This window comes from Pseudophryne corroboree, chromosome 3 (genome assembly GCF_028390025.1).
Source record: "Pseudophryne corroboree isolate aPseCor3 chromosome 3, aPseCor3.hap2, whole genome shotgun sequence".
In the NCBI taxonomy this organism is placed as follows: Eukaryota; Metazoa; Chordata; class Amphibia; order Anura; family Myobatrachidae; genus Pseudophryne; species Pseudophryne corroboree.
The window spans coordinates 361,265,471-361,287,969 of NC_086446.1; the positions used below are offsets into that span (position 1 = coordinate 361,265,471).

General features: G+C 43.7%; 1 protein-coding gene across 2 annotated transcripts in view; it reads right to left on the reverse strand.

The window, feature by feature from the left end:
* Positions 1–346: 346 nt before the first annotated feature.
* The window catches only part of LOC135055599 (trafficking kinesin-binding protein 1-like), a 90,929-nt gene continuing 68,776 nt past the window's right edge, over positions 347–22,499 (reverse strand). Inside the window, exons 13-16 of one of the 2 annotated variants that reach the window (XM_063959835.1) lie at positions 19,498–19,716; positions 18,961–19,063; positions 6,363–6,454; positions 1,227–1,313 (exon numbers count right to left, since the gene is read on the reverse strand). In XM_063959835.1, coding sequence (XP_063815905.1) covers positions 6,406–6,454; positions 18,961–19,063; positions 19,498–19,716 — 371 coding nt within the window. In that variant the 3' untranslated portion in view covers positions 1,227–1,313; positions 6,363–6,405. Of the gene's footprint in view, positions 1,314–6,362; positions 6,455–18,960; positions 19,064–19,497; positions 19,717–22,499 lie in introns of both variants that reach the window. The other variant, XM_063959834.1, reaches the window with a different exon arrangement.

Genomic DNA, 22,499 nt, shown 5'->3' on the forward strand with positions numbered 1-22,499 from the left:
TTTGCATTACCACAGTATCAAGAGTTTAAGAAACCTGCAAGCTCAATGATAGCCCCACCTGGCAATTTAGGGGTAACAGTCATACCTCCTAGTGCATATGGCTAATTGGAGTGAGCAAAGAGTCTTTGGAACTTTCCTAGCAATTTACACCATTCATTCTTATGTGTAAGAAAATAGCACTATCATGTGGAAGCAGTAGATAGCAAGAAAAGAAGACATGAAAAAACAATATTGGTCTTGTTTACATTTATGTACAAACATTTCTATGTCTATTTAAAATAACAAACTCACATTCAGTTCAAATATACACACTCTGGCAAAAAAAGAAACCAACAACATTAAAGTATTAAAATTTGAATTTGGTCATTTACCCCGTAGTTCATTAGGGTTCCTGATTAAAACTATACATTTAATTGAAAGGCGCATACTTCCAAATGTGTCAGGGGTTCTACAGAATGAAGGCCACTAACAACTTTAAATCTAGAATTCTAAATGTCAATCTATTATCTGTGTCATAATGTAATAATAGTTAGGCTGCTCAACCAATTATATTAATATAGCAATTTGTTTTGGATAAAGACACACAATCTGATATCTTCATTCTAACACGCAAGGAGTGATGTGATTAAATTATTAAATGAACGATAATGAAATCTTCACGCTTATACCATACATTTCTTACAAGTAGAACATACATATTAACAAGGTATCAACAAAGCTGTGTGAACCTCACATACCATATTGTACCCATAGATATCTTGAAAACAAATTAAATCAGTGCAAAATTATGTCTGTCAAGTTTTGTTTGTTTTGTGGCCTAAATGGCCAGTTGACTTGTTTGAAATTAGTCAGGAGGATTCGTGATCTCTGTTGTCTTTTGAAAAGAGACAATGCCCCTCTCCGCCACGCGATTTAAGCCAAGTCGTCGCAACTGTTCTACCAGGTTAATGCTGAAGATGCCTTTCTGGGCAGGAGCAGAGTCTGGGGGCTTATTCACTGAAGCTTCATCCACAATGGTTCTTTCAAATCCAAGACCTCTTAAAGTTCTAATCCAACCCAACTGAAAGATAGGAGGACGTGCAATGGCAGCAGGCAGCTTAGTTTCACCTTCAGTTGAGGCTTTGTTGTTGGCATCAGAGGTGGCAGATATACCATGTTCTTTTAAAAGGGTAACTAGTCCCAAAGGAGTGTTACGTCCAGAGTTGGGTTGGTCATGGCTTGCTGGGACAGAGGTCACTGGTGTCTCCATGTGAAGTTCAAGGGAACTTAGGCTCTCAAAGCTTCCACACGAGGAAAGAACTGTATTACGAAGACTGAGAAGAAAAAGCAGAGGCAATATATAAAAAATACATAATAAACACAGGTAATCTGTTTCACCCATTATCAATTCCTTGTCTCCACATGGATAAACCAATGAGTATATTTGCTTGAGCACCACATAAGATATTCCTACTCAGCAACTTTACCTGAAATTGGCTAATCTTTCACCACTCAATAAATTTTTTTATTTACCTTAGCAAAATCTACATCACTCAAAATACAAGCATTACTATTTTAACCAAAATCATTTGTTCTATCATTACAAAGATTTTTTTTAAAAAATACTAGCATTGGAACTGTTGTTTTACATTACAACAATATATCTGTTTTTCTGAGTTAATAAAAAAACTAGCAAACTGAATACATACAAAAGGTAAGCGTACACTAGTCTGGTGGATACTAGCATTAATACAGTACATACTGTAACACAATACTACAGCAAACACTTGTTATTATGTCACTGGCCTCTGGCTCTAACTCTGTTTTCAATAACTAGGCTTATTTGGGAATGGTATTCACAAGATAATAAAATAAAATGATACAGGTTTATGTTTTACCTGATTTCTGCATCTACCACAGGTAAATGTGTAATGACTGAATATGTGAAAATTGCTTCTTCGTTAAACAAGCTTAAAAATGTTACAGTATAACGATGTACTTTTTCAGATGGATAATGCAAGTAGATGGGATGTAGTTGTGTGACCGGTAGTCAGGATACCGCCAGTCACAATACCTCCCCCTACATCCCGTCCCCTCACAATCCCGACGGTCGGCATGCCGACCAACAGGGACTATTCCCAATCATAGGTGTCCACTACACCCATAGAGTGGGAATAGAACTCGCGGCGATTCGGTCGCCACCGTGCCCGCAGCGAGGCGAGTGCAGTGAGCCCGCAAGGGGCTTGTTGCGCTCGCCATCCCCCATTCCGCTGTTGGGATACAGGCATCTGTATGCTGACCGCCGGTCACGCATTCCACACCCAAGTAGATATGAGTCCTGCATTGAAGAGGTAAAGAGTCGGAGACCAGTGAAAAATACTTTGGTTTTCTATTCCTTTTGGAGGAGATCAAGTTGTTAATGCGAAGAAGTTAGCACATGCAAGAAACCAATGCAGAGATTAATAGTTAGATAAAAGCTTTTTCTGTCTATACTAATCAGGGTTCTATTAACTCAGAGAGACCTGTGACTGATTAATGGACCCATATAGGTCTAGACCCGAATATTTACATTGTTCAGTAAATGATATGTCTTTTCTTTGGGCATTGCCTATGAAAAAGACATGTGTTGATGACAATGTAGAAAATTTGGAACCAGCAGAGCAGGTGTAAATGACTAAGATGAATTGGCCAATAAACCAGAAAAAATGTATATGTTTAGGGATGAGTGAGAACACAGTAACACACTCTTCTATTTCCCAAACACCAGCTTCTATGTCACCTGCTTCTTGTAATTGACCTAATGTACAGATACGAGACTAATATTTATTAGTCGGACACTTGGTAAAGCAATTTCCATTGTACTTGTACTGAGAGTCATGTCCAATGTATAGAGCATAAAACTTGAGTATTTTATTATACAGAGTAGATGGAAAATAACATGTCCTGTTTGGGATGGGAACAGATTTGTTCACCATAGAGAGCAATTATTTCTCTAAGGACAGGCAGTAAGGGGGTACAATAGATAATTACACTGCAGGTAACACTTTTAGCTTTACCCAGTATACATGATATGAGACACATTAATGTAAAGAGAATGGTCTCAAACGTGGATCTTTACTACAGTCACATGTGGTCACTCTGAGGCAATTATCCAACCCTGACTATTTGTAATACAAGTTTGCAGTAACCTTGTTCAGAACAACTCAGTAACCAAAATCATTCCCAGCCATATCACTCTCAGGGGTTCTGCTAAATGTCCTGCTAACTTCAGATTTAAAGTCTATCATCCACACACAGTGGGGCATATACTATTTTCATGACAATCATGATTCAATTCACTAGGAATGTGTGACAATACAGAGGTATGAGACACAGAATGAGAGCAATTACTGTGCTTAGACATCAGGTACGGCTGTGTCCTTGCTGCAGTCACGCTAAAGAGCCCTCTGTAGCGATGAGCGTCTTTTCTTTTTTTTCGAAAATGCATCTTAGATGCAAAGTAATGTAATAGGATGCACAGACAGCTTCTGCTGATTAAAATGACATGCTGAATTTCACAAACCTACAGATTAACCGTATATTTGACACTAGTGTGAACCTATACCGCAAACACTAAATTGAGATTACACTGTGACTGGCTGCAGCTAAGCTGGTGTGGAGCTCACACCGGGAATTTCCACTTCCACTTCTGATGAAACAGCCTCCTTGCATTTAGGCTCTGCCCCCCTATGTGACGCCTGCAAGGGCAAATGAATCGACCACACACAGTGCTCCCGGCTCCCAACGCCTGGGAAAGAGACACCATACACACTCCAGTCGGCGCCAGCGGTCGAGACTCCGGGATATTAACGGGACCTCCGGCAGCCTTTCAACAAGAAGCGGGTAAGCTACATGTCAATCAGCTCACGCTAGGGGATCAGTACTAAATGCCGCCGGCCGGAATCCCGGCGGTCGAAATACCGACGCCGGAATCCCGAGCACACAATCCCGACAGGGGTGGCGAGCGGAACGCAGCCCCTTGCGGGCACGGTGCCTCGCTACGCTCGGCACACTATTATATTCTCCCTCTATGGGTGTCGTGGACACCCACGGAGGGAGAATATGTCGGGATTGTGGCGGTCGGGATTCCGGCGTCGGTATTTCGACCGCCGGGATTCCGGCCGGCGGCATCTTGACCGCATCCCCACGCTAGCCGCAAACTGAAGGAGAAATCCCCTTTCTTACAATGGACAATATTAGCAGCTCATTCAAAATGTACACTATGCTTCCAAATAAGTTAAACAGTGTGGAGGTGTATAAGAACTAATATATGCCCTATCTTATGAGCCTCAAAATCATTTAAGTAGATCTTAACATTGCTTGATAACTGAGAGAGGAGACCAAAATTGATTTGTGTGGAGAGACCCTTTACCTTTTTTTGATTGCTACTAACAAAAACACTTGCTTTTATACTGTATATCCACTTAACAGATGCAAAAATTGTGTGTGGAGAGACTATTTAAATCTTCTATAATTTCTACTAATAAGCACCTGCTTCACTGTATCCACTCTTCAGCTACAGACTGTTCTAACAATCAACTTTGCGTCAGTCTAAAGGTGTGTACACACGGTGAAATTCGGGCTAACCCCGATTCTCACTGTGCGATAGGGACTAGGTCGGTATCACAAGCCTAGATGACTGTGCTTGTGACTATGTACGATTTTGGCTAAGTGTCAATTTTGACTATACTTTTATACTAGATAGTTAAAATTGGCTTGCCTGCACAGTCTGTCTAGGCTTGCGATACCGACCTCACGGGACCGCGCATCGGTATCACAGCAGGATCGCAAGGTGACTTTCACTTTGCGTTCTGCACTTTTTTTGCGATTTTAACTATATAGTCAAAATCGAAAGACAAAATCTTACCGTGTGTTCACACCATAACAGCATCAGACTACAATTTCAGATTACACAATTAGAGGGATATATTTTAGCTCATATTAATGTTTTATGAGAAGTGTTCAAAGAAGTACATATTGGTTTTAAATATAATTAATCTGCAGATGTCTATGTATCCATTTTATCTTTAGAAATACACTGCTCAAAAAAATAAAGGGAACACTAAAATAACACATCCTAGATCTGAACGAATGAAATATTCTTATTAAATACTTTGTTCTTTACATAGTTGAATGTGCTGACAACAAAATCACACAAAAATGATCAATGGAAATCAAATTTATTAACCCATGGAGGTCTGGATTTGGAGTCACCCTCAAAATTAAAGTGGAAAAACACACTACAGGCTGATCCAACTTTGATGTAATGTCCTTAAAACAAGTCAAAATGAGGCTCAGTAGTGTGTGTGGCCTCCACGTGCCTGTATGACCTCCCTACAACCCACACAAGTGGCTTAGGTAGTGCAGCTCATCCAGGATGGCACATCAATGCGAGCTGTGGCAAGAAGGTTTCATTCATTCAGATCTAGGATGTGTTATTTTAGTGTTGCCTTTATTTTTTTGAGCAGTGTATATTTTCCAGGAATGTACTGTATCATTGTTGAATAAAGCATTTTTATTTATTGAAACAGTGTGCGGAAATAGCTTCCCACTGATATGCAGCATGCCTATATTGTGTGTGTAATTGCGGCTCTATCTGCATCCGAAATGACACGTTACAGTGTTTTCCAGGAAAATACTGTAGCATTGTATTTTGTATGCAAATACAGTCACAGTCACCCACAGAATATAGGCATGCTGCATATCATTTTAATCAGCAGAAGCTGCTTGTGCATCCCCCATTACGTTACTTTGCACCTAAGACGCATTTTTACGGAAAAAATGCAAAAAAAGATGCTCAGCGCTACCGAGACACACGGTACTCACACGTTATGTGTGACAAGACTTGTAGCGCACGGACCAAAGATGTAAGAGGACACATCTGTACACGGATACTGAAATTATGTTATGATGCAATTGGAATATAAAACAAATCACTGTTCAGTTTTCTGGTAGGCCTTCCAGGGAGAAAAACAAATTAACAAGTGTACTATGTTATTACCTTCAACTAGTAATTTCAAAGAAATACGTTTTAAAATAAATTGCACTGTAGATCTAGAAAGTTATGGACACTAGGAGATTAATTAGGGTGCATGGTTTTGAGTCTAGAAAACCTGTAAAACAGCTTTAAGGTTACTGGTCTTTTGCATAAGAAGCTTTGCCATGGCAACCTATTGGTTCACTGTGCCTGTTGTGGAAAAAGAATGCCCTAAATGGTGATATTAGACGATGGATAAAAAATGCTGAACAAGCACCAAAGTGCCACAACAAACACCAAACTAGTTCAGGATGGTCACTGAGTTGCATTTAAGAAACCTGAAGAAGGTCACTGCTGACTGAGCTACCTGTAGCCTTGCTGTGGAGTCTGACAGTGCGCTCAGACGCCTCTCAGAAAGTCAAGCATTGGAAAAGGCGCTTCCACCAGGACTTGAAGTGCCTAAAACCATGAGGATGGAAAATGGAAACATGAGTGAGGGACAGGGAGGAAAATGCATTGTAGCAAAGGGAGGAGATGAGCATGTGGTGATACCTATTCACCGGCAGCTGCAAGGGAAATAGTCAACCATGCAATAAACAGTTCAAAGGATTATTGTGAAAAAACAAACAAATCACAGACCTCTGCCACATGCACAATAAATAGAGACTTAAGCTATTTCAATTAAATAGTTAAACTTTAAATGATTATGTAGTGATTAGCGGAGAGACCTTTGGGACTCTGGTATGTAGACGGGGTGTGGATTATAGAGCGGCAGTATATGGACAGTCAATATGTCAACACCAGATGGTCGACAAGGTCAAAAGGTCAACATGGACTTAAGTTGACAGGATCAAATGGCCGACATAGGAAAGGTTGACATGTTTTATTTTAACCCCAATCCTAACTCTCATCTCCGGCAGCCCAACCTTTGAATCTGTCGATCTAGGCTCATATGAACCATATGACTCTGTCGACCATCTGGTGTTGACCTACTGACTTTTTATCTTCCATCCAGATGCCATTTGGGAGACACTTGGCAAACCCTATGATGATAATGACTGCTCTACTTACTAATGTTTCATGAGGGTCGGGTTGGATTAATGATGTCTGAGAGAAAGACCTAAACAACGAGGAACAACTATGGATGATAGGTTTTGGATGGTGCTCAAGGCATCATTACCAAAACATCAACTGAATTTCTCACAGAGGAATAATAAATATAGGAGAATCTATTCCAAGGCTGTTACGTGGCCCAATGTTCTATTAATACGTTTTATATTGGTCTTTCCTGGTGTTTGTTGTTAAATGTATATACCGTGTGATGTAAAAAAATGGGATTTTAAATACCTACCAGTAAAGCCTTTTCTCGTAGTCCATAAGGGATATTGGGGACACATTAGTACGATGGGTAAAGACGGAGTCCAAAGGAGCCAGTGCACTTTAAATTTATCCACTGGGTGTGCTGGCTCCTCCCCTCTATGCCCCCTCCCACAGGCAGTTATAGGTAAAACAGTGCCCAAAGGAGAAATGACATACTTGAGAGAAGGAACATAACACAATTGGGCCAGCAACAGCAGGCCACATAAACAGCAATGGCTGAACATGTAACATTTAACAGAGAACCTGCAGAAAGTCACAGGACAGAGGCGGGTGCCCAATATTCCTTATGGACTACGAGAAAAGGATTTACCGGTAGGTATTTAAAATCCTATTTTCTCTAGCATCCATAAGGGATACTGGGGACACATTAGTACGATGGGAATGTCCCAAAGCTTCCAGAACGGACGGGAACCTACGGAGACATCTGCAGCATCGCCTGCCCAAACTGGGTATCCTCTTTGGCCAGGGTATCAAACTTGTAGAACTTCACAAAGGTGTTCTTCCCCGCCCAGGTAGCGGTCTGGAACAGTTGCAAGGGCGAAACTCCACGGGCAGCCGCCCAGGAAGAGCCCACCGATCTAGTAGAGTGGGCTTTTAGAGACTTAGGAGCAGGTAAGGCTGCCGATACATAGGCTGTTGGATAGTAAGTCAAATCCAACGAGCAATGGACTGCTTGGAAGCAGGGCAACCCTTTTTCTGCACACCACAGAGTACAAACAAGGAATCAGTTTTTTTTTTATCCGAGCTGTACACTTGACGTAGATCTTCAAGGCACGCACAGCATCCAGTGTCTCCGGAGGAGCAGAAGCGTCAGAACAGGAAGGAATCACAATAGGTTGATTCAGATGAAACGCCGAAACAACCTTCGGCAGGAACTGCTGTCTAGTCCGGAGCTCCGCTCTGTCCTCGTAAAAGACCAAGTACGGACTTTTACACAATAAGGCCCCAATTCTGAGACATGTCTAGCAGAAGCCAGGGCCAGTAAAATCACCGTCTTCCACGTGAGGTACTTGTCTTCTACCGTCATCAGAGGTTCAAACCAGGAGGACTGTAGAAATTTCAACAGGGTGCTGTAGGCGGCACAAAGGGAGGTTGTGTATGGAGTACTCCTTGCAAGAAGGTCTGAACTTCTGGCGACACTGACAATTTTTTCTGAAAGAAAATGGAGAGAGCTGAAATCTGGACCTTAATGGAACCCAGATGTAAGCCCTTATCCACACCAGCCTTCAGGAAACGTAGGAAAATGTCCCAAGTGAAACACTGCAGGCGTATACGTGCGTTCCTCGCACCAAGAGCCATATCTCCTCCAGATATCATGATAGTGTTTTGATGTCACAGGTTTCCTGGCCTGAAACATGGTTGCAATAACCTTCTTGGAAAGGCCCTTGTGAGCTAGGATGTTCCGCTCAACCTCCATGCCGTCAAACGAGGACGCCGTAAGTCCAGGTAGACGAACGGTCCGTGTTGAAGAAGATCTCTTCTGAGTGGTAGAGGCCAAGGGTCTTCGACGGACATGTCCAGAAGATCCGCGTACCACGCTCTCTGGGGTCAATCCGGAGCAAGCAGAATTGCTTGTACTCCTTGATGCCGATTCCTCTTGAGCACCTTCGGGATCAACGGAATCGGAGGAAATATGTAGACCAGCCGGTAAGGCCAAGGCGACGTCAGTGCATCCACTGCGCACGCCTGAGGGTCTCTGGTTTGCTAACAAGTGAAGTTTCTTGTTGAGGCGAGACACCATCAAGTCGATCTGGGAGCAAACCCACCGGTCAATGATCAGCTGAAACACTTGAGGATGTAGGCCCAACTCCCCTGGGTGGAGATCGTGGCGACTCAGGAAGTCCGCTTCCCAGTTGTCTACTCCTGGAATGAAGATTGCGGACAGTGCCATTGCATTTCGTTCCGCCCATAGGAGTATTCTTGATACTTCTCTCATGCAGGCCTTGCTTTTTGTCCATCCTTGTTGATTGATGTACGCCACAGCCGTGGCGTTGTCCGGCTGTACTTGGATTGCTTGATCCCGGAGCAGAAGGGAGGCCAAAATCAGGGCATTGTAGATTGCCCGAAGTTCCAGGATGTTGATCGGAAGTAGGGCCTCTTGGGCTGACCACCTTCCTTGGAATTGCACCCCTTGGGTGACAGCTCCCCATCCTCGCAGACTCACATCAGTCGTGAGGAGAATCCAATCCTGAATTCCAAAGCGCTGACCTTCTTAGAGATTGGAAGACTGCAGCCACCATATGAGTGAAATCCTGGCCCGGGGTGACAGTTGAATCCTCCGGTGCATCTGAAGATGGGAACCGGACCACTTGTTCAGGATGTCCAGTTGAAAGGGTCTGGCATGGGACCATCCATACTGAATAATCTTATGCAAAAATGAATGGAAACCCGAGTCGGTCGGAGAACCATGCGAACAATTTACTGGAGAGTTCTCACTTTGTCTTCTGGGAGGAACACTTTCTGCGCTACAGTATCCAGTAGCATTCCCAGAAACAGGAGCCGCTGAGATGGCTCCAGATGGGACTTCTGTAGATTGAGGATCCACCCGTGGTGTGACAGAAGATGTATAGTACAATCTATATGGAGCAGCAGGAGCTCCTGGAACTCGCCTTTATCAGGAGATTGTTCAAGTAAGGGACCACGTTGACCCCCTAAACCATGAGCTGGAACATAATTTCTGCCATCACCTTTGTAAACACTCTCGGAGCTGTAGACCGGCCAAACGGTAACGCCAGGAACTGGTAGTGATCGTTCAGCAGGGCGAATCTCAGATAGGCCTGATGGGGAGGCCAAATTGGAAAATAAAGGTAGGCATCTTTGATATCCAGGGACACTAGGAATTCCTGGCCTGCGATCACTGCTCTCAAAGATTCAATCTTCAATTTGAAAACCTTTAGATAAGGATTCAAGGACTTCAGGTTCTAAATCAGCCTCACAGACCCATCTGGTTTTTGCACAACGAACAGACTGGAGTAGTAACCTTTCCCTTGCTGTTGCAGGGGAACCGGAACAACTTTGTGATGGCCTGTAACACGCATATTTTCCAAAGCTGGTAAGCTTGATTTGAAAAATCGTTGGGGAGGAGCACCAGCGAACTCCAGCTTGTAACCCTGAGAAATAAGGTCCTTTACACAGGTGTCCTGGCAGGATCTTTCCCAGATGTGGCTGAAGTGACATAGCCAGGCTCCCACCTCGATATCCTCCCGGGGTGGGTGTGAACCATCATGCTGAGGTCTTTGCAGAAGCTGAAATGGTGCTCTGTTCTTGAGAGCCGACAACGACAGGTTTCTTAGTTTTACCCCTGGTGCCTCTAGCTGCATTTGATGCACCTCTGGCCCTAGATCGAAATTTGGTGGACCGAAAGGACTGGGTAGACGGTCCCGGGTAGGTACGTCTAGCAGGTGGAGCCCCCGAAGGAAGAAACGCGGATTTGCCATCAGTAGCTTTGGAGATCCATGTGTCCAATTTGCCTCCGAAAAGCCATTCACCTGTAAAGGGAAGAGATTCCACGTTGCGTTTTGAGTCAGCATCTGCAATCCACTGACGTAACCATATGGCTCTGCATGCTGACACAGTCATAGCAGTAGTTCTAGCATTAATATTGCCAATCTCTTTTAGGAAGTCACAAAAGACTCTTGCCGTGTCCTGAATGTGTTTTAGGAAACTCACCGTAGTAACTAGGGTCATGTCACCAGAGAGACCCTCCTGAATTTGAGTAGCCTTGAGTTGCATGCGTCATCCAACAACCTGCAATAACCGGTCTTTGAGATACACCTGCAGCAATGTAGATGGATTGCAGTGTAGCTTCAACTTTCCTATTCCCTGGGTCTTTTACCGTAAAGGAGCCCGGAGCATGGAATACCGCCTTCTTAGAGAGGCGAGAGACTGAAACGTTTACAGCCGGAGATTCTTACCCAAATTTTCTACCCTCAGTGGCAAAGGGGGAATGTATGCAAAAACCATTTTGACACCTGATATTTTTTATCTGGATTCTTCCTGGCCAACTTAAATAAATCATTAACTCTGATTTACATCGTCCTCTAGGGGGAGATTTAGCACATCCCTAATAGCTAAAATGAGGGGTTCAATACCCTGTGCAGGAGTGCAATCCCCACATAAGGGATCTACACCGTCCCTATCATCCTGTATATCATCATCAGAATCTGATAGAAGTGCAGGTAAAGCACATTTTTTGTGCACCTGTATAAGACGGGGGGGGGGGGGGGCGGGGGGGCATCAGCCCTGGCAGCTAGATCTGCTACTGCTTTTTGCAGTTCTTGTGTTATATTGGCATTGGCAGTGAGCTGGGATGACATATCAGCCATCATAGTTTTGATAGTCCCCAGCCAGGTGGGCTCATGACTCTCCCACTCATGGTCCTCAGCATTTTGTGAAGATTGACTACACTGCTCACATGATATGGAATCAGATGAGAGAGGGGAAAATCTGGTATGACACACTGCAAAACTTTTGTTTTACCATTATGAAAACATACAGTACACATACAACAACAGACTGATAACAATGCAAGCCTGCCCTATTGCATGTAATAGGAGACACAAATAAGAGAGGACCCAGCACACACCACGCTGCAGAGCCCCAGTGAGGTTGTCAGCGTTTTCATCTAACAGTGAGAACTGTTTTTACAATGTAAATCCCTCAGAGGAATTAAACTGTGCACAAATAGCAGCTATTCCCCGAACTAAACACCCTGTACCAGTGATCCAGCGTGTGACAGTCTGGAGTAGCTGAGTAAGGTTGCTGCTGCTTATGCAGAGGAAGGAGCCAAAATGTAGCTGAGCCCGCTCTGATGTAGCCCCCCCCCCCTCCCCCAGTAATGGCGCCGGAGCTACATATATATATATATATATATATATATTGCAAAGTCCCCGGCACTCGAAACAGCAACAGCCACGGTGCCCTCCTCAGCGAATATTAATGTAAGTAACAATAGAGGCGGCACTCTCTGGACTTATAACCACAAACGGACACTGTACCACCACATACAGTACTGTATGTGGTGGTACAGTGTCCGTTTGTGGTTATAAGTCCAGAGAGTGCCGCCTCTATTGTTACATATATATATATATATATATATATATATATATATATATACACACATATATATATATATATATATATATATATAGTCCCAGAAGAAACCAGCACCTCCAAATTACTGCATAATAAAATCTTTATCAAAAAATAAGATCTTAAAAGCACCAGAGGCAAGAAACATTAGTAGAAGCACATGGGGTTTCAAAAAACTGCATAATATCATATCACCATTTCAACGTGGTAAGTAGTGCAAGCCTCCAGCAACAAACAGGTAGGTCGACAGCTGTTTCGGTGCTCAGAGGCACCTTCCTCATGGACAGTCAACCTGTAATGAAAAGTGTGTCTCTTATACCCACCAGAAACGAGTAAAGTATGCTCACCTAATTGGAAACTGGGCGCAGCTGTATCAATCCGGCATCGTCTCCACAAAACAAACTACAACCTACTAGTAATGGGCAATATTATAGTAAATCATTAATTAATGCCCCAAAACAACTAGATTACAATACTCTATATACTGGCAGGTATATTAGACACACCTAAACATGCTAAACAAAAAAGTGATAAAACAAAAACCAAAAAAACCAAGAATAGGAACAAAATAACTTAATCAGGCTATATAGAGTCCCTAACAGATTATTGTATCCTATAGAAAGCAACCAAATCCTTGACTCTCATTTAGTCCATTCGGTGCAACAGAATTGAGTCGGGCTATCCAATGGGCTTCACGCTGGAGTAAAATACGTCCACGATCACCCCCTCGTCTCAGTGGGGGGACACAATCTATTGGCATGCAGCGAAAATCTTTAATGGTATGTCCACTCATCACAAAGTGCTTAGCCACTGGTGGTGTATTCAAGTCCAATGTAACATAGGCTTTTTTTTTATAGAGGAACGGTGCATTGAAATTCTCTCCTTCAATGTCCTAATTGTTTTCCCAACGTATAGTAGACGGCACGGACAGGATATAAGATATACAACATACCGGCTGTTGCAATCCAAATGATGCTTTATTTTGAATCTCTTGCCATTCTGATGATCAAAAAAAGAATCTCCTAGCGTCAGGAAACTGCAGTTTGCACACCCATGGCATTTGAAAACACCCAACTTGGGTTGTAACCAACATTTAGATCTGATCGGACCAATATCTGATGGTGCTATAATATCTTTAATGTTCTTACTCCTCTTGTAGCAAAAGAGTGGAACATTTTTGCATAATGTTCCTATACAGGGGCGGAACTGTGGGAGGCAGTGGAGTCGGCTGCCGCCGGGCTCCTGGCCACAAGGGGGCGCATCTCCTCCACTGTCTCCCGCAGCCTGAGAACTGCGCTGCTATTGCAGATGGAGGAGCTGTGTCAGTGACACGGAAGCTGCCTCCTGTAGAGAGAGATGGCACTGGCTGCAGCTAGGGGGAGCTCCAGAGCACAGCTCCTCCCGGGCCCTTAGTAAGCCAGCCGAGGGAAGCTCAGAACTCTCTGCTCCTCCATGCTCTGGATGATAGCCAAAGGTAGGCACTGTGTGGGGGGTGGGGGAGAGGTGTATTTGGGGGGAAGTACTGTGTTTTGTGTGTGCTTGTTTTTAAGTGAGGTGTGTGTGTTTTTAAGGAAAGTTGTACATTCAAGTAAAAGAGGCATGTGTGTGTGTGATGTGTGTGAGAGTGGCATGTGTGTGAGAGGCATGTATGTGTATGTAAGTGGGAGGCATGTGTATGTAAGTGAGAGGCATGTGTGTGTGTGTGTGTGTGTGTGTGTGTGAGAGAGGCATGTGTATGTAAGTGGGAGGCATGTGTATGTAAGTGAGAGGCATGTGTGTGTGTGTGAGAGGCATGTGTATGTAAGGGGCCCTACACACTCGGCGATGCGCCGCCGAGGTGCCCGACGGCCGACGAGCGACCCAGCGGCGGGGGGGCAGTGACGGGGGGAGTGAAGTTTCTTCACTCCCCCCGTCACCCGGCTCCGTAGACTTGCAGGCAAATATGGACGATCTCGTCCATATTGGCCGGCATGCACAGCCGACATGGCCCCAGCGATGAACGAGCGCGGGGTCGCGCATCGTTCATCGCTGGGGACTCCACACTGCACGATATGAACGTTATCTCGTTCATTAATGAACAAGATCGTTCATATCGTGCAGTGAAATCGCTATGTGTGTAGGGCCTATAAGTGAGAGGCATGTGTATGTAAGTGAGAGGCATGTGTATATGAGAGGCACGTGTATGTGAGAGGCATGTGTATGTGAGAGGTGTGTGTAAGTGAGAGGCACGTGTGTGAGAGGTGTGTGTAAGTGAGAGGTGTATGTAAGTGAGAGGCGTGTGTGTTTAAGTGAGACGTGTGTTTAAGTGAATGAGGCGTTTGTCTTTTTTTTAATATATATCTAGTGTTCACGCTAGGTGTCTGCCCCTTTTTTAGACAGCTGAATCCCGCCCTGCCCGTTTTTGTGCGCCCTGCCGCCCCGCCGTTTGCTGCCTGCCGGACCCCGCCACGTCGCCGGATCCAGCCGTGCGCCGCCGGACCCGGTACGTACATGAGAGTCCCCCTGGGCTAAATTAACCTTGTAAGTATTTTGCAGCTGTAAACATTAATCTCAGTGCTTTCTACCTGGTGCAGTGTGCCTCAGTGCTCTCTACCTGGTGCAGTGTGCCTCAGTGCTCTACCTGGTGCAGTGTGCCTCAGTGCTCCCTACCTGGTGCAGTGTGCCATTAGTGCTCCCTACCTGGTGCAGTGTGCCTGAGTGCTCCCTACCTGGTGCAGTGTGCCTGAGTGCTCCCTACCTGGTGCAGTGTGCCTGAGTGCTCCCTACCTGGTGCAGTGTGCCTCAGTGCTCCCTACCTGGTGCAGTGTGCCTCAGTGCTCCCTACCTGGTGCAGTGTGCCTCAGTGCTCCCTACCTGGTGCAGTGTGCCTGAGTGCTCCCTACCTGGTGCAGTGTGCCTGAGTGCTCCCTACCTGGTGCAGTGTGCCTGAGTGCTCCCTACCTGGTGCAGTGTGCCTCAGTGCTCTCTACCTGGTGCAGTGTGCCTCAGTGCTCTCTACCTGGTGCAGTGTGCCTCAGTGCTCCCTACCTGGTGCAGTGTGCCTCAGTGCTCTCTACCTGGTGCAGTGTGCCTCAGTGCTCTCTACCTGGTGCAGTGTGCCTCAGTGCTCTCTACCTGGTGCAGTGTGCCTCAGTGCTCTCTACCTGGTGCAGTGTGCCTCAGTGCTCTCTACCTGGTGCAGTGTGCCTCAGTGCTCTCTACCTGGTGCAGTGTGCCTCAGTGCTCTCTACCTGGTGCAGTGTTCCTCAGTGCTCTCTACCTGGTGCAATGTGCTTCAGTGCTCCCTACCTGACGCAATGTGTATAATGTGCTCTATCTGGCGCAATATGTATAATGTGCTCTATCTGGCGCAATGTGTATAATGTGCTCTATCTGGCGCAATGTGTATAATGTGCTCTATCTGGCGCAATATGTATAACGTGCTCTAGCCTCTACCTGGCGCAGTGTGTATAGGAGGTTCTAACTGGTGCAATGTGTATTAGGGGCACTACCGTGTGGTGTAATGTGAATTTACACTATTATGTGGCCACGCCCCTTCCCCACGAAACAACGCCCCTAGATTTTTGCTGCGCACCTTCGGTGCGCACTGTCCATGTTTTGCCCATAGGAATGGGAGCACCAAGCATTATAGTATGTACCTAAGTTTGCCCATTTAACTTAAAAATTTACCCTCACGAATGAAAAATGTGCCCTCCCCGTGATCAGCACCCTGCCCTAAAAAAAAAATACTACAGTGAACACTAATTATATTGGCACACCGATGCGCCAAAGCATCTCCATGGAGACCTGGTGGGTGAGGGAGCACTGTAGGTGTACTATAATGGTATGCTGGTGTCTGTTTTATTGTAATGACTGACTTGGAGTGCGTCCACTTTCTATGTGTATCTATATTACTATTGGGAAAGGTACCTGAGCACCCTTCTACTGTTCACCCTGGGTGCGGGACAGCTACATATGGTATGTGTGTGTATGTGTAGGGGGGCACCAAAATGTATCATGCCTCCGGGCGACTGGGACGAACTTACGCCACTGTTCCTATAGTCGCATCAGCCTGAATGATGTGCCAATGTTTAAGTATGACATCACGAATATGTCTTGAGGCTATAGAATAAGTAGAGGAGAAAATCATTCGATCAGTTGTGGCATCCTTCTTTCTGGATTCCAAAGCATCCTCCCGTTTGGTATTCATGCATGTTGTAATAGCATCATTGATTTCATTTTGTGCATATCCCCTTTGTACAAAGCGTGTGCCCATTTCTTCCAATGCCCGTGGTAGCTCCGCCACATTAGATGTAATACGTACTACTCGTAATAGCTGTGAAAGAGGAAGACCCCGCTTTAAAGGGGCCGGATGGAAGCTATCTGCTGATAGCAACGTATTTTTGTCAGTTGCTTTACTGTAAATTTGTGTGGATAATTCATCCCCCTGTTTAACTATACACACATCAAGATAGTTGATAGAAATCTCACTAAATGATAACGTAAATCTAATCTTGGTGTCCAGACTGTTCAAAGTATCTATGAAATCAGTGAGGAGCCCCTCACCACCAGTCCACACCATAAAGAGATCGTCAATATAACGAACATAAAAATGAATAAACTGTGAAAAAATTGGGTCTGCCATAATGTGTTGAATTTCATACAGATGCATATACAAATTGGCATACGCGGGGGCCACATTCGACCCCATCGCGGTCCCCCGTAGCTGTAAATAAAAAGAATTTTCAAACAGAAAATAATTTTTACATAACACAATCTCCAGTAACAAAATCAGAAATTCAATGTTGGGACCCCTATAGTGTGGACTGGTGGATACCAGACTCCTGACTGCTTCAATACCGGCAGAATGATCAATGTTGGTATACAGGCTGATGATATCCAAGGTAACCAACAGACTCCCCGGAGGTAAGGAACCCAGATCTGAAAGTTTTTTAATGAAATCAGTGGTATCTTTCAAATAATGCGTGGTGTTCTGCACGACAGGTTATATATATATATATATATATATATATATACTGGCCCTGTCTCCTAAACCTGCTGTAGCTATACATGAATACTAGGTACAGCCATCGGTTGCCAGTCTCACGAGGGGCTATAGCGGATCCCCCCCAGGAGAGACCCTTATGCCTCACCCATGCTGCTACCGCACCAAGAACCGGGCCCTCCGGTGTGTACTCACCACCGACGAGCACCTTCAGGCTATGTTAGGGGTGTGTGGCATGTAGCCAAGGCGCATTGCCCCACTGAACAAACAACCCCTCAGGATGGTGGTCCTGCAGCGGGGAAGCGGCTCTGCACCTCAGGAGACCGGTGACCGTCCCCTCCCCTAACTCCCACAGCGAAGGTATGCTGTTGCCCAAACAGCATACCGAAATAAACAAAAGTTTAAAATAAATTGAAGAAAAATTCTGGAGCTAGCAGAGTGTGCATCCGCTCCTGAGGGCACTTTTTTCTAAACTGCCTGTGGGAGGGGGCATAGAGGGGAGGAGCCAGCACACCCAGTGGAAGAAATTTAAAGTGCACTGGCTCCTTTGGACCTCTATACCCATCGTACTAATGTGTCCCCAGTATCCCTTATGGATGCTAGAGAAATGACATTTTGTAAACAGCGGTATGTTGGGTATAATGTAGTCTAGATAGTCCACCCAGAGCCGGCTCTACCATTAGGCAGCTTTAGGCAGATGCCTAGGGCACTAGGATCTGGGGGGGGGAGGGGGGCACCACTGAGTCTGCCGATCAAAAATGAAGGATGTCTCTGAGAGAAGCATTTTTGTTGAACTTAATGCACACGGTGGCTGTTGAACTTCTAAGATGTCATCTCCTCACTTTCAGTTGAGGAGCTCGTGGGTATTGTTGTGTGGGTTTGGGGGGAGTAAGTTGAAGTTTTGCCTAGGGTGCCAGGAAACCTCGCACCGACCCTGAGTCCACCGCTTTCATATCAGAAATGAGAACCCGTGTGACAACAAAAACCTGTAACATTGAATTAATTCTGGCCTGTGCACTTAAAGCCTGATTCAGAGATGGAAGAAAATGCAATGCTCTGATCTGAAGGAGGAACATGCACGGGACGTCTCAGTAGAAGAATTGCCTCCTGCATGTAGCTGCAATCCCAGCACTGTGACTGACATTGCAAGATGGGATCCAACATTGCAACGTACCAGCCACAGATTCCTGATAATCGTGGATCTACGTGTTGCCCCATACCTGCGTCCAGGACTGAATCAGGCCCTTAGAACACTGAAGTGTTTAATGCAATGCTGCTATCAATATAACCTGGGAATTGTAGTGTGATAAGTGAAAGCTTTTGAAAGGTGTTTGTGTGGACATTCTTCTGCAACACATTCAGACCTGGATAGAATTATCTTACTAGTTTTTATACAAATGTCACTTCCACCTGCATCACATCAATTCAATATATATGATGAGAAAAGAGAAGATGAAGATGAATCAAACAGACAAGTGTTTACCACAGAAAACTACATTAGAAAACCCACCTGGATGTGACCTGTGTAATATCCTGCAGAGGGTTCGACATGCGACATGTGGTTATAGTGTACGTAGATGGAGTCTGGGGAAGGTTGTTAACGGAACGGAACACTGAAACATACAAGGAAGCTACAAGTTACAGACAAGGAATATGGCATAGACATACGTGACAGAAGACAGAAAACAAAAAAAGAAAGACTACCGGTTAGTGAAACTAAGAGACCTCTAAAGGAGATGGATGAATGGAGATAGCCGGAAAACACATTTTAAAGTGGATGTAATACATGCTTGCAAATGCTGACCTAATAATCTCTCAAGTGTATTATGTTGTACATACATCACACAATATCTTGTCCAGAATTACACTGTTGGGTAGTTATCTACTAAGCACTGGGTTGTAAAACCCAGCATTTCTGATCATGTTTATAACTAAATCAGTGTCTTTTACATTTCAGACATAAACATGACCCATTTAATGTGGATGTGTCCATTGTTATTTCACATAATTGGGAGACTGGGACACGGATCTCAGCAAAAATACTCACAATTCTTTTCTGCCCTATTTTTGGTTGGAGTGGATGTAGCCATAGCATGGAAGGAGATAGGTTCCATGTCATCCTCCTCAAAGTCATTGAGATTGTAGACATCCTCTAAATCAATGTCCAGCTCCTGGAAATCTTTGGTGAGAACACCGGGTCGAGGATCCAGAATGCCACCCAAGTTGGGCTTTGCCAACTGTTGCCAATGCATTAGGGTTGCAGAACCTAGATACCAAAGTAGACAGGTATCAGTAATGTGTATCTTTCTGGAAAAGCGTTTTGGAGCTGTCATCACATCTGATGGAGAAATTTAATCTGAAACGTAGCCAGCTTTTCCAAAGTAGCCATATAATAGTTGGAATACAGTTCAATATGTTTATGCAAATCTGTAATACCTCTTCACAGTATTAATTAGCAGAGGAACCCATCACTAGCCATAATCAACTGATTGTGGATTGTGATTGGTCCTTGTGCTCACACAATACTCCCTCTGCTGTTGTTTAACATTTTTGGCTTAGTTGAGCCACTAGGGCTCTGATAAGAGGCAAAAGAAGCATGGTAGAATATTCATCCTAGGCAGTTTTAAGGTATAGTTGCTTTTATTTTTATTTTTCAAAATATTTTTATTCGTTTTTTTCAAAGTGGTACAGAATAGAATCATTGCACATATGAAATTTCCATATAAAAAAATGTGATAGCAGTTAAAATATAATCTCTATATTGTTACATATAATAAAGGTCAGATCTGTACCACCTTCGTCAAATCTCAACAAAATTATTTATGGGAAAGGGAAAGAGTTTGGGGAGGTGGGGGTGTAACTACAGATGTAAATAAAGAATAACATTATATAGGTTGAATATCCCTTATCCAAAATCCCACATTTTTAGATCCCCTACTGAGATAATTACATATATATTATATATTATGTGTATATATAGATATATTATATACAGTAGATATATAATATAATATAATATACATATGTGTCATTATCTCAGTAGGGGAACAAAAAATGTGTGATTTAGAATTTTGGATAAGGGATACTCAACCTGTATTAAGGATATAGTGAAATCTCTGTTTGTAAGTTTCTCTTATACCACTCAACCACTCGGACATAAGTAAGAAATGCGTATTGTCCCCTAAATGTGGGGTGGCTGTGGGTACTGTTTGGCATCTTGTGTGGGACTGCCCGACGCTGCGGGTGTTTTGGTCAGGGATCAGGTCGATTCTGGAGAATACAGGAATAACTGGTGACTTACTCACCCCACGGTTTTGTATATTGGGGATGGGATGTTCTGCTTTTGTGTCAAGTCCGGAGGGCCTCTATGCTCGCAGTATATGTGCCTTAAATAAGGTATGTCTTGCAAGACTATAGATGGCTCCTAATAGCCCCTCAATCTCCATATTCAAGGTCCTAGTAAATGATACTATTTTCAAGGGACGATATAGATATATATATATATATATATATATATAAAAATATATATATATATATTATATATATATATATATATATATATATATATATATGAAACATAATGCTTCCATTAAGTTTGACAGAATCTGGTCTCCCTGGCTCGAATCTCCCTACTCTTCTTCTGACCCTTTGTTATAATGATTAATGGGCTGATGATATGTCCCTGGTTTGGTATTTGGTGTTCTGTGTTTGTCTTTTTCTGATGCGCCTTGGGTGGATGCCTGGTTTTGAGCAATGAGTAATATGGTTATAGCAGAGGTTCCGAAACTGTGTGCCGTGGCTCCCTGGGGTGCCTCGGGACACTTGCAGGGGTGCCCTGGGTTGGTGGTCCAGGACCAATTCAAATTATTCATGGTCAATATAATAGGCAAAACCAGTGCTGGTGGCTGCCAGTCATAAACTATGTGGACAAACAGAAGCGAATCCTGTCCCTCACCACACAACTGACCCTAAGGATGACATATAAACGCGATCTACTTAATGTAATATTTCTTTCTAAATTTCTCAATAAGAAATTTTTGGCCTAGGGGTGCCATGAAAAAAAATTCTGATATTCTAGGGCGCCGTGATTCAAAAAAGTTTGGAAACCACTGGGTTATAGGTTAGGTAGTTTTTCTCTCTTTTTTTTTCTTCTTTTTTTGTAAACGTAAACCAATACAAAATTTAATGAAGACTATTATACTGTTTATGGATTTTGCAAGTTTATTCGGTATGAATAATCATCTGTATGTGTACATTTCTTTAACAACAAGGATTATTAATGTATAACCACGTCTTGCAACACCTCCACACCTGATATACTGTACTATAAGTGGATGTTTTACTATGTGTGGTACCTTGGTTTAATGTACACGATACATCAATGTTATGCATTATCTGTAACTGATACTTTATTTTTTAATAAAAATACTCTATTAAAAAAAAGAAATGCGTATTGTCGTGAAACATGACTGTTTGATATTCACATTTCTTTCATCGTCTGCAGATCCGCTCTGTCAGTCCCTCCATTGGTTACCGGTATTCTACCGTATTAAATATAAAATACTTTTACTCACATACAAGGCTATTAACCAAACTGCACCAACATACATCTCTTCACTCATCTCAAAATATCTCCCTACCCGACCTCTCCGCTCTGCACAAGATCTATGTCTCTCATCCACACGCATTACTTGTTCACACTCAAAATTACAGGACTTTATCCGGGCTTCACCCACTCTGTGGAATGCCCTACCACGCACAGTAAGACGCGCCTCTAGTCTCCAAACCTTTAAATGTTCCCTGAAAACTCACCTCTTCAGACAAGCCTATCAAATTCCAGACCCACCCACATAACCTTCAGTGCTTCCCTATCTAATTACATCCTCTGTAGAGTATTCATAACATCACATATCTTGTCTTTCTTTAGTCTCACACCCTCCTGACACTTGGCCAACTTTGTGGGGTATCATCATACAACCCATTAAGAACCTAGCTATCTGGTGGACCATTATGCAATAGGTAGCATCTATCCTTGTGTATCTATGCCTA